The sequence below is a fragment of the Eriocheir sinensis genome, chromosome 25, assembly GCF_024679095.1.
Source record: "Eriocheir sinensis breed Jianghai 21 chromosome 25, ASM2467909v1, whole genome shotgun sequence".
Lineage (NCBI taxonomy): Eukaryota > Metazoa > Arthropoda > Malacostraca > Decapoda > Varunidae > Eriocheir > Eriocheir sinensis.
In genome coordinates this window covers 6,325,788-6,338,926 of record NC_066533.1, presented here as the reverse complement: position 1 = coordinate 6,338,926, position 13,139 = coordinate 6,325,788, and the positions used below count along the sequence as shown (strand labels likewise).

The following is a 13,139-nucleotide window of genomic DNA, read 5'->3' as shown; positions in this document are numbered from 1 at the left end:
TGCCCCCTGCCCCCCTGTCTCACCCCTGCCCCCGCCTCACCCGTGCCTCCCCCCAGGTGGTGTCGGCCAGCAGTGAGCGGCCATGTCCGCGGCGTCGCTGGCTTCCTTCGTGATCGGCAAGCTGACGACCCCCGAGCCGAGGACAGGTGACGCGAGTGACATGAGCGACCGCGGCCAGCCCTCCCCGACGCCCCGCCTGACCACAGTGTGGGGCCCCAAGTCCATCCCTTACGATATCCCCAACACCAACCAGCCCTTCAAAAGTGACGGTTCTCTCTTACGGCTTCTTCGCTCCAAGTCCATGCCGATGCTCGGCCGTGAGGGCACCCCTCCCCCAGGCCGCCAGGCAGCGCCTCCGCAGAGCCGCCCCCCACCCAGGAGCGAATCCCCGTCCCCTGTACGCTGTGCCGCCATTCGCGGCGCCAATACGCAGAGTAGCGGCTACGTTAGTGACGCCTCAGAGTCCACGGTAGCCTCCTTGGCCACGCCACCCCCCACCCCACGCTCCCCCTCCCCGAGTGGGCAGCGACGCACCCGATCACACTCAGACGGTCACTTGTGGCAGCGGCGGAAGCGGCAGATGAGGAAGGACACGCAGAAGTCGGCCGTCGTCCTTCCTTCAGTTAAGGACCTCCGAGGAAAGATTGAAAGCAATCCCACGCCCCAGCAGGGAGACGAACAGCCCACCGGACAAGGACAACCTGCCGGCGAGGCTTCCGAGGAGAGCCCCAAGGCGGGCATTGGTCCTGACAGACGGTGGGTGAGTCGCCACAACAGCCTGCTGCTGCGGGAGCCCAGGAGCCCGGAGCGGCGGCAACCCCCGAAGCCTGCCGTCACGGCTGCATCCGTCAGGAAGCGGCTCCAGGAATACGAAGATTCACCACAGCACGTGGACGAGGCCAGTGAAGTGTTTATGATGACCGACCAGCAGGACCTCCGCGGCAAGTCCCGCAGCGAGGCCAGCCTCAAGACCGCCAGGCCGGAGCCAGAATCTGGCGAAGTGATGCGCCGCACGTCCGACCACGCGGCACGGATGCGAAAGAAAAACCATCGGCGGTCCAAGAGCGAGCCTGACGCCTCATCTGTGCTGCGCTACCACGCCCAGAGCTCCCCGCCCAGCGTCAAGAAGCTCAAGATGCTATTTGAGAGGGAGGCCACGCAAGACAGCGGTCGCGAGCCTCCACCCCTCAGCCCCAGCAGGACGGTGCTAGAGACAACCCCCGAGGCGCCACGAACACAAATATTCATCAAACTCTCCCAGGAGGAGGGCGTGGTACAAGTGGGGGTGGGAGCCACCGCTGTGCCGGTCAAGACCCCGCCAATGGAGCACCCGGAGCGCGTGCTTCCCGCCTGGACACCCTCCGTCAGGAGTCTGCGGCAGCGCTTCGAGGCCGGAGCTTCAGGCCAGTCCTTCATGTCCACTGAGAAGGTGACAATTACGAGGACGAGCCGCATCGTCATCCACACCCTCAGGACGCCCTTCGAGAGGCCGTTGCCGCGCCAGGCCAGGAGCATGTCCCCTGAGAAGGAGCAGCGCGGCTCCCTCACCAGGATGTCCAGCGCCTCCGTCAAAAACCTCCAGATGCAGTTTGAGCCTCCGCTCAGCCCCGTTGAGGATGCCCCACCCCTCCCACTGACTCCGCCGCCAAGCCACGCCGCGGCCAAGGGCAAGGTCACTCCCAAGGTTGAGAAGGACTCCAGGCGGTGGCTGCAGCGGCAGTCGAGGACCAGCAGCTCCTCGTCCTCCAGTGATGACGAGAAGGATGACAACAAGCGACGGCAAAGAGAACTCGAGGAGAAGAGAAAAGAAGAGGAGAAGGCGAAGAAAAAGCAAAGACTTGAGCAAGAAGAGAGAGAGAAAAAGAAAAAGCTAGAGCAAGAAAAGGCAGAGAAGGAAAGAATCGCGAAGGAAAAGGAGAGAATCGCTAAAGAAGAAAAGGAGAGGAAGGAAAGAGAAGAGAGGGAGAGGAGAACTAGGGAAGAAATGGAAAAGAATGAGAGAGAAGAAAATAAAAAAGAGGAAAAGGCTGATAGGGACTCCGACGTGGCCTCCCTCGTGCAGAAGTTCCGCAAGATGAACGCGCGGTGGCGGTCGTCGTCGTCGTCTTCCTCGTCAGACTGTGACGGCGGCAGAGCGTCCCCCGAGAAGCCCAAGCCGACGCCCATCCCGACGATCCCCGCCCGCACCACCGTCCCCGACAAGGTGCGCACCCTCAGGGCCGACGAGCTGCGCTTCTTCGGGACCTCGGGCGGCGCCACTGAGCCCTTCATGCGCACCCAGAGTCTGCGCGGCAAAAAGAAAGAGTCGTCGTCCTTCGCCAAGCCTCGCTTCGGGTCGCTGCGCGGCGGCAAGTCACGCGTGCCAGTGATCTCCACCTCCAGCAGCACCAACGCCGCGCTGCCCAAAAACTGCCGCCACCTCTACGAGGACGAGCTGCGCTTCTTCGGGATCTCGGGCGGCGAAAGCGGCGTCACTGTGCCCTTCATGCGCACCGTGAGTCTACGCGGCAAGAAGAGCGAGTCGTCGTCCTTCGCCAAGCATCCCTTCGGGTCGCTGCGCGGCAAGAAGAGCGAGTCGTCGTCTTTCGCCAAGACTCGCTTCAGGTCGCTGCGCGGCGGCAAGTCACGCGTGGCGGTGATCTCCACCTCCAGCAGCACCAACGCCGCGCTGCCCAAAAACTGCCGTAACCTCTACGAGGACGAGCTGCGCTTCTTCGGGATCTCGGGCGCCGAGAGCGGCGCCACTGTGCCCTTCATGCGCACCGTGAGTCTGCGCGGCAAGAAGAGCGAGTCGTCGTCCAGGGCCAAGCCTCGCTTCGGGTCGCTGCGCGGCGGCAAGTCCCGCGTGCCGGTGATCTCCACCTCCAGCAGCACTAACGCCTCGCTTCCCAAAAACTGCCGTAACCTCTACAAGGACGAGCTGCGCTTCTTCGGGATCTCGGGCGGCGAGAGCGGCGTAACTGAACACTACATGCGCACCCGGAGTCTGCGCGGCAAGAAGAGCGAGTCGTCGTCCTTCGCCAAGCCCCGCTTCGGGTCGCTGCGCGGCGGCAAGTCACGGGTGGCGGTGATCTCCACCTCCAGCAGCACCAACGCCGCGCTGCCCAAAAACTGCCGCCACCTCAACAAGGACGAGCTGCGCTTCTTCGAGGGCAAAGTGACCAATATCTACCAAAGCCGCGCCACCTCGGACAGGGACGGCAAGACCACCAGGGGAGAGGGCAAGCCCCCTGCAGTGCCTCGGGACAACACCCTTCCGGACTCCGAGGTGTTTTTTCGCTTAGCGGGGCGGGGCGGGCCTGCACCCAAGGGCACCGGCCGCCCCGCCCCTCGCGAGGACGACTCTTGACTCCGACTCTGAGCCGAGCGTTCTCCGCGGCAGCGAGGGACTCACAGACTCTGAGGGGGACCTGTACGAGCTGGACATCACCCTCAGGAGCGAGACCGACACCGACGACACCTCGGACAAGGAGGAGCACGCCCTGGACCACCCCATGTCCCTGCTTGTGCACTCCATCCAGAGCAAGCTGCTGCACCCTGTTGACGCCTCCGGGGCAGGGGAGGAGGACACGCGATGTTACGTGGTGTTCAGTCCCAGCGACTACCTCGAGAGCAGCGGTGACGAGGACGACGACCATGCGTACAAGTTCCCCCTTGCCTCGCCGACACTCACAGAGAACGTCCCGACGCCGACTCTCACAGAAAACCGCGGCCCCCCGGTGGTGGCGCTGGACGAAGGGCCTGGCCCCGCAGCCCCGAGTCAGGCCGTGCTGCCCGACCCAGCCGCCAAGGGTATCAAGGCTGAAGCCAATGATACACAGCACCTTGAATCAATACGGACCAACACGGAGCAAATACTTAAGGCCTCCTCTCAACCCTCCGTGAAGTCACACAGAAAACGGCGACATTATTGATCTAGGGGACACTGAAGGAACCGTGCGCCCCTTGCTGACGCTCGACAAACAGATGCTGAAAATTGTCACTCACGGAAAACATCAGGAACTCAAAGCCATTGCTAACCCGTGTACTTAACTAATGAAACACATGGATAATTCCTGGATCAGTTTTAATTATCGTATATACGTTGTTGATATATTTCCTTGTTTCCCTCCTCAGTGCCTGCCTTGTTTTAAGTGTTTCATTATCAGATTCTTTATTTAATTGTTCTAAGATAGTCATTTATTGTAAGTTGATTGTTTTATGATATCAAGAAATCATCAACGTCCTTTCCGAATATTTTTTGTTCATATAATGCTATGTTTTCCACCTCACTAATAGGTTGTGTCTTTTTGGTTTCATGATCAAATTCCTACTTTTAATGTTCCGCCACAGTCTGGTTTTGAGAGAACAAACGAAAAAAAAACATTTACTTTTCGTATTTTTCATATTACTTTTTATTCTTCTTTACTGTTCGGTTGGATTTTACTAGTTTTATTACCAAATTATTTATTTTCGTGTTCAGCCTCAGTCATCTGTTCACTTCGTTTTTTGGTCTGAATTGGAAAATTGAAAAAAACTTCCTTTAAGTATTTTTGGTTTATACTGTTTTGTGTTCCTCTTCACTGTAAAGTTGGTTCATGCTCTTTTTCATTCCCAAAGTCCTTTTTTTAAGGTGTTCTACCGCAGCCATTTGTTCATTACATTTTGTTTTTAAATTAAGAAAGTGAATTATTTTATTCTTTTCGTTTATTCCTTTATAATGTAAAGCTATATTTTTTTTCTCTCAATGGTCATATATATTTCATTTGTTTTATTACTGAATTCCCTCTTTCTGTGTCCAATCATACCACCCAATCAATTATTATTATTTTAATTGTTGCAAAACTGAATAAACAATTTAATCAAGTTTTTGATTTTTCGTGTTCCGAAACTGGGGTTCAGAGTTCACTTCGGCGTTCAATTACTTCCCTGTGTTTATTTGTTTGTTTGTTTGTTTGTTCTTGTTCTCTCTTTCCATTTATTTTCTTTCCCTCGGTCGGACATTCCTTCCTGATATAGTTTTGATTTTAAGTTTGCTTCGAGTCACAAGTGTTGCCAGATTCTGTGTTGCTTACAACTGTTGCCAAAAATAAATGTTTATGAAAACTGATCAACGTGTTTATATTTTAAGTTTAGGAAAGAGAATAGACCAAAAGAGGAGGAGGAGGAGGAGAGGGGGGAGAACGGACACAAGGAAAGGAAATCAAGGACGAGAGAGAGAGAGAGAGTGTGTGTGTGTGTGTGTGTGTGTGTGTGTGTGTGTGTGTGTGTGTGTGTGTGTGTGTGTGTGTGTGTGTGTGTGTGTGTGTGTGTGTGTGTGTGTGTGTGTGTGTGTGTGTGTGTGTGTGTGTGTGTGTGTGTGTGTGTGTGTGTGTGTGTGTGTGTGTGTGTGTGTGTGTGTGTGTGTGTGTGTGTGTGTGTGTGTGTGTGTGTGTGTGTGTGTGTGTGTGTGTGTGTGTGTGTGTGTGTGTGTGTGTGTGTGTGTGTGTGTGTGTGTGTGTGTGTGTGTGTGTGTGTGTGTGTGTGTGTGTGTGTGTGTGTGTGAGGTGAGTGTGAGGTGAGAGGCGGAAGTAATATTAAAGATAATGAGGAAAGCCAGTCTGAGATAAGGAGGAGGAGGAGGAGGAGGAAGAGAAGGAATAATCAGGATAATGATGTTGTGCTACATATGAAGAAAGAATAAAAATGAACGGGAAAATAGTAAGAGAAAAATAGAAAAGGAAAAAATCACAGGATAAAGAAGAGAAGCTTAAAAAAAACAGGAAAATAGTAAGAAAGAAAAATAGTAAAGGATAATTTAGGGGACAAGGGAAACACTGGATAGAAAAAACGAACAAATAAATACAAGCAAAATATATTAAGAAAATGTTCAAAGAAAAAAAAGGAAAAAGAGTGAAGAAGATAAAAATGGAAAGTAAGAAAAAGAAAACGGAAAAATACTGAAAAAATATGGTGAATGAAAAAAACAAACAAATGAATTTATCTGATATTTTCCCTTTCCAAAACGAAACTTTGAACTGGAGAAAAATAACGCGAATAAAATACAAGTTTTGAACTCGTTGTTTTGTCTGTTAAAGGAGAGATGGAGGAGGAAGGGAGGGAGCGAACATGAGAGGGAGGAGGGAAGGGAATAGAAGAAGGGAGGGAGGGAGAGATTGAGGGAGAGGGAGGGAAGCGAAGTTAGGTGTAAAGAAAGTAGGGAGGGAGAGACGGAGGGAATCTAAGGAGGGATTTAGGAAGGTAGAGAGGAGGGAAGAGTGGTAAAGAAAGGAAGGAAGGAGGGAAGGAAGGAAACGGTGAGGGAGAGAGAGAGAAGCGGAGTGATGGGTAAGAGAGGTAGGGAGGGACAGATGGAGGGAATCTAGGGAGAATTAAGGATGGTAGGGAGTGATGGAAGGATGAGGAAGGGAAAGGAGGGAGGGAAGGAAAGAGTAAGGGAGAAGGGAAGCAAAGTTAAAGGTGACGGAGGGAGAGAGGGAGGGTTTCAAGGGGAGGATTAAGGTAGGGAGTGAGAGAGGAGAGGTGAGGAAGGGAAGAGGGGAAGGAAGGAAGGAAAGAATCGGAGAAGGGGGAAGGGCAGAGAAGTGAGGGGAAAGGGAGTAAAGGAGGGGAGAAGAAGGGAATCTGAAGGAGGATGAAGGTAGGGAATGAAGGAAGAGAGATGAGGAAGGTAAAAGGAAGGGAAGGCAGGGATCAGTGAGGGAGGAAAGCAGGGAAGTAAGGGATAAGGGGGGGGAGGAAGGGAGGAAAGGAGAGATGGAGGGATGAAGGGAGGGAGAGGGAACAAGAAGTTGAATTATTAAAGTGTAATTATACTTTTATGACGGCTGTCAAGAGTTTAGAATGGAATAATGCAAGCCCTCAGAGTAAGGGCTGTTGTTGATTTTATTATTATTATCATTATTATTATTATTATTATTATTATTATTATTATTATTATTATTATTATTATTATTATTATTGTTGTTGTTATTATTATCCTTCCTTTCTTATTTTCGTCTTACTCCTTTTTCCTAAGAAGCAGTCGGAAATAAGTATTGTTAAAAAGTGTGTGTGTGTGTGTGTGTGTGTGTGTGTGTGTGTGTGTGTGTGTGTGTGTGTGTGTGTGTGTGTGTGTGTGTGTGTGTGTGTGTGTGTGTGCTTGGCCTACTATTTCACACTATATGTTTAGAGAAATTCTTTCCAAGGTTTCAAAATGCAAATACAACTGAAAATCCTATACTCCATCCAATGAAAGTTTAAGTGTTAAGTTGGGGGAAACGTTAAAGCTGCGCGTGGCCTCGGTGCTCATCTCCGTAGCACTGACTCTTGAGCCTGTGGTGGGTAAGAACCCATCACCCAAGGACAGAGGGCCAGTGTAACCAAGGCAAGTATAGAGAAGGTATCGTCATACAGACGGGAGGAAATCACTCGTTGGCAACTTCTATAGCCTTCACGCTTGGCCACGTCCCATCCTCGTTGTCTGCCCAAACCGACGACTTACACACCTCACTCCCATCCTGTTTCCTGACCCCAACATTCATTTTTACGAAAAACTGAGATCACCATCATCTTCCTGAGAAAATTCTGCATCACACTAGCATAAAATTGTAACAATAATGTAAAATTACACATACGAAAATCAGAGTTAAGTGAACTATGGAGTAAACATTTTCTTGCACTTATTTCCCTTCAACTCCTTAGTACTCAGCTGGTTTTCGTCGCATCACTTTTATAAGCCCAGATCCTAAATCTGCATGCTTTTCTGCATCTGATGGTGTGTGATACGTTCCGAGGTAAAAATACACATAGGGTCAAAATTGCCGCTGTGACGGTGTTCATTCGCCTCGGGATTTGTTTACTCAAGTCAGACTCGCCGCTCACGCACAGACCCAAGGCCAAGGCGTGAGGTGAGCGGCGAGTCTGACTTGAGTAAACAAACCGAGATAATTTATTTCAGGAGCTGGAGGAAGGGGCGGAGCTTATCGAGACGCCAGCCAATCATCGTCCAGGAAATGCCGTGAACATTTATATTTATATTTTTTATTCACCGACAATTGCTTCATAGGGTATAAAACAAAAATTCCACATCTTATTTTATTTTATTGAAGTAGTTTATAACAAAAAAAAAAAAAACATCCAAGAGGTCCTAATAAAAAAGCTCATTTCAAAATTTTGTTCTTCACGTTCTATGAGAGTAACGATACCTCTCTATACTTGCCTTGAGTGTAACATCCAGGGTTACCATAGTTTACCCTCCCCAAATTGCCCTGGGTACTCAAATTACTCATTTCTTTACCAGCCCGAGAGGCGAGGATGAACGGTTGGGTGAGCTGGACATCTACTGACCGGCCCTAGATTTGAACCCAGGGCGAGGATTCGTAGCTAGGCGTGATAACCATTACACCACGGAGGTGGAACATGTTCCTCGTCCAATGGGCACTTTGCAAGCGGTGAAACGACAGGACAGTAGCGTCACGCGGTGTCGGCGTCAATTTCGTTGGTGATGGTCAGGGGCTTGTCTCCCATCTTCTGTCTACGGTGAGGTGGTCTGTGTTGGCTGCGTTTTCTCTTGTGGCGTCGTCTGCGTTCCCGACTCCTCACAAAACCGGGCGTTGGTAAGGCTGGCATTGCCTTCCCTCCTTGTCGGCGTCTGTGTAACAGCGTCCTGGGTGGCCGGGTCTCAGTCTGGGTGGCAGTGGTCGTCACGGACTGTTCGGCGGGTGAAGATGGCGGGGCAGGAGGAGCGGTTGCCCGCTGTGGTGTAGTACTTCCCACTTTTGCAAATACCGCTTGGGGCACTGCCGGGCCCTTGATCGGCAAGGTGTTTAACCGCGTTGAGCCCGTCTCCCACAGTCGTTCTTTATGCACCCGATGACGTATCAATTAAAGCACCCAAAGAGTCGCGGGGTGAACCTGCTGACGGAGATTGCACCACAGAAGCTGAAGTCAAGGGAAAATAACCCCCGGAAGGTCACCTTTACCTGACGCCTGGGTTCTCGGCGACAGTGACCAGTAATTTATGTTCACCTTGCCACGGTGACGCGTGGGTCATGCAAGATGGGTTACACGGACAGTGAGTACCGAAGAACGAAACGACAGGACCTGCACACAGCCTTATCCTGTGCCGAGCTGGTTCGCCCTTGCTAAACGAGCGAAGGCAAAGGCCGTCTCCCCGTCATGGGGTTTGAGAAGTGTGGTCCCTCGGCCCGGAGGTAAGTCACTGGACAGGTAAGACAGGAGGACCGGTGAGTGCAGCGCTGCCTTCTGCACAGCTACAACTCAAAAACTCTCCCATTCTGGACCCATTAATTATTCCCACCTCCTAATTAAATCATCTTTGGCTTCATTGGCAGTCTGGTGTTAAAAACTATGTTATTTCTTTTTTATTATAAATATTATATATAGCTGCTTAATGGTTAATACCTATTGACAGAAAATATTGTATTTGAGAAAAAAATATATAACATACATCTCCACTCGACTTCTAGATGCGATGGGCTTGAATTTGTCGACTCCCGAAAGTTGAGATTCCTTTATTTCTTTTCATGAAATTGCCTTCCAGTACAGGGTGAACGTCACCTTGTACTCTTGAAGGCGAGGCTTGTTTGGGAATAACAGTTCCTACGGATGCTGGTCGTTATTGTTTTTGTTCCAATGTTACCTTCCATCTGAGTCAATGACCTCTCGTGTTTATTCAAGTTAAGTTTCTTCGATAGTTCAGGTTATTCTTATTCTTGGGTATTAGTGTTTTTTTCTTATTTTCTTCCATCCAGGGCGACGTCCACTTGTGTTGCTGAAAGTTTGCTTGTTTGCGAGTTTGTGTTTTCATTGTTCTTGCTCGATTGTTGTCGTTTGGCGGTGTTCTTTTCCATTTGTTTCGGCGCTCGTTCTAGTGTTCTCCAGAGTTCAGTTTCTTCGTGAGTTCGGGTTCTTATTGTTGCTGCTGTTTGTGTGTTTAACTGATGTTCTAATTTACTTTCCTAGGTGTGCTCTCGTGTTCTTTAACCTTAAATTTTTTCTAGAGTTTAGGTTCTCGCTGTTATTGGTTTACTGTGCTTTTTACTGATGTTGCCTTCCATTATCTTGTGTTCTCTTGTGTTATTCGAGTTTAAGAAGCTTCGGGAGTCCAGATTTTTGTTGCTGTTGAGTATTTGTGTTTTACTAATGCTGATGATGTTGATGATTGCTTTCCCATATTGCCGCCGTACAGCTCTGAGCGGAGGAGTCAAGCTGTCCTGCTTCTGCCTGCATCTCGTGAACAAATTGAGTTAGTTTGGTCCCCTTCATCGTATGTGTGTGTGTGTGTGTGTGTGTGTGTGTGTGTGTGTGTGTGTGTGTGTGTGTGCGTGCGTGTGTAGTTCACCACGACCTGATCACGAGTTGGACTCGCTTTCGCCAGCAGGTACCCTCCCGACGTGAGCAAGTGCTCATTATCGTCGATCTCTGGGTACTGCCAGGACCTCACACACCACACACCCCATCCCCCTTGCTCAAGGGGGACAGTAACCACTCCTAGTCAATGGAAAGAATCCGGCCTGAGCGGGGCTCGAGCCGCCACCTGTTTGGCCGTGTGTGTGTGTGTGTGTGTGTGTGTGTGTGTGTGTGTGTGTGTACGCCTCGCGGGACGGCTGAATGGCTGAATGGAGCGGAGGTTGTCGCCGCCGCGGCTGATGGGCTCCGACACGGCTTTACTGCGAGGCGTGTAGTAAAGGTTCAGCGTGGCCTCGTGTTGCAGGGACAGGGACGGACAACTAAACGTGAGTCGGTCTGCTGGAGGAAGATTTCATGCAGCGTTCCTAAGACTTCAACGATTCCTGCTACTGATATTCCCTCTACTACTTTAATTCTTCCTACGACTTAAACCTCTTCCTATGACTTCAACTTTGTCTACTACTTTAATTCTTCCTACGACTTAAACTCTTCCTATGACTTCAACTTTGTCTACTACTTTAATTCTTCCTACGACTTAAACCTCTTCCTATGACTTCAACTTTGTCTACTACTTTAATTCTTCCTACGACTTAAACTCTTCCTATGACTTCAACTTTGTCTACTACTTTAATTCTTCCTACGAATTAAGCTCTTCCTGTGACTTCAGCTTTGCAGACTACTTTAATTCTTCCTACGACTTAAACTCTTCCTATGACTTCAATTTTATTTACTACTTTAATTCTTCCTACGACTGAAACTCCTCTTTCGACTATTAAGGGACATACTCTTAAACATCTCGGCCCGCAAGCGCACACATTTGATTAGGCTACTTTCTTGGGAGTTGTGGGCCTTTCCATGGTTAGTTTTATGACTCTGGTGGTAGTCTAACAAGGCTTTTGGACCTTTCACGTGAAAAAACACTAATGAGAACCCAATCAATTTTCTTTTCGGCCTTCGTAAAGTGGGAGTCAAGTTGCGGGTACTTTTTTTTTCCATAATCCTGCTTTACTCTTGCCCTGCCTCCTATACCAAACAACAAACAAAGTACCAGAGCAAACACTGAATATATAAACACAGTGGTCAGTTTAAACCTTTCAGTCAAACACGAAGGGTCTCTCCACAAGGATTATCATCATCGTCATTATTATTCAAACGATGTGCAATGGGAAAAGCCGGAAAAATACAACAAACACTCTAAATCATAAAGCCTGTACCCCGACACACTGAAAGCAAAAGGGGATAAAGGATAAAGGAAATATAGTTGGAGACAGACGATCAGAGCATGTATAAGGACCAGCTAAATATTCGTAGGGGAAAATAATGACAATCAGTATGAATCAAATGAACAAAAGAGATTGATAGGACACAATGCAATGAGAGACAAAGGAAGGGACAAGGGGGTCGAGGGGCTGAGGAGGCTTGCATTAGAGGTCATTAGGTCGTTGAAGGAAATAAAGATGTTGGGTACGACTGATTGGGCAAAGTTTACGTTGGTTCAGAGAAAACTAGGAATTTGTTGAGTTTTAAGGAGAAGTTAATGGACTCAGAGGAACGCTTGGTAATGAGCTGAGAGAGAGAGAGAGAGAGAGAGAGAGAGAGAGAGAGAGAGAGAGAGAGAGAGAGAGAGAGAGAGAGAGAGAGAGAGAGAGAGAGAGAGAGAGAGAGAGAGAGAGAGAGAGAGATTGTCCTCCTGTATTGTAATCCATGCACCAACACCACTTACTCCTCCTCCTCTTCCTCCTCCTCCTCCTCCAGTCTAAAACCAATTACTGAAGTTGGAGATGTCCGTTCTGATTATCTGTAAGCCCGGACACATGCTCTCTCTCTCTCTCTCTCTCTCTCTCTCTCTCTCTCTCTCTCTCTCTCTCTCTCTCTCTCTCTCTCTCTCTCTCTCTCTCTCTCTCTCTCTCTCTCTCTCTCTCTCTCTCTCTCTCTCTCTCTCTCTTGTCTTCAAAACAAACGTTCCTGTCAACAGATTCTCCGACACACACACACACACACACACACACACACACATACACACACACAAATATTTTCATGACAAATACAAAATCGGAGGAAATCGACGCATATTTCCTTCGACAAAGACGTCAAATGGAGGAGTGTCGCCTGGAGAGAGAGAGGAAGAGATGGAGGGAGGGAGAGAGGGAGAGAGGGAAGGAGGGAGAGAGAGAAGAAGGGAAAGAGGGAGGAAAACGAAAATCTGAGTAATGACAGAGTTAGGTTGGCAAGGCGAGCGATGTGTAAGGAGAAAAAGAGAAGAGAGAAGGAGAGGAAGAGGAGGCATGAAAGGAGGAAAGGAGGAAGATAGAAAGGCGACCATGGAGAGGAAAATTGAGGTTGAAAGAGCGGAGGAAAAGGTGATGTGTGAAGGAAGGAAGGAAGGAAAGTAGGAAGGAAGGAAGGAAGGAAGGATGGATGGAAAGAAAGAAGGAAGGACGGAAGGAAGATAGAGAAGGAGGAAGGAGAGGAATACTGATAACGGCGGAAAAAATAAACGTAGAAAGGAAACATTGGCGAGAAAAATGAGATATAGAAACATGAGTAAAAGAGAGACAAAATTAAAAGCTTGAAGGAAGGAAGGAAGAATAGAAGAGAAAGAAGAATAAAAAGAGAACAGAGTAAACAGAGAAAAAGTGGAAGACAGAAACGCAATAAGTGAGAAGAAATGTGAGGTATGAAGAGCGAAGGAAAAAAGAAAAGCAAAATTGTGCAGGAAGAAACTCAGGAAGGAAGAGAAAGAGAGG

General features: G+C 49.1%; 1 protein-coding gene across 4 annotated transcripts in view; it reads left to right on the top strand.

Moving 5' to 3' along the window:
* The window catches only part of LOC127003258 (uncharacterized), a 38,229-nt gene extending 33,383 nt beyond the window's left edge, over positions 1-4,846 (top strand). For all 4 annotated transcript variants that reach the window (XM_050869680.1, XM_050869679.1, XM_050869682.1 and 1 more), the window contains exon 2: positions 57-4,846. In XM_050869680.1, the coding sequence (XP_050725637.1) occupies positions 83-3,349 (3,267 nt within the window). In that variant the 5' untranslated portion in view covers positions 57-82 and the 3' untranslated portion in view covers positions 3,350-4,846. The remainder of the gene's footprint in view (positions 1-56) is intronic.
* The last annotated feature ends 8,293 nt before the right edge of the window (positions 4,847-13,139 follow it).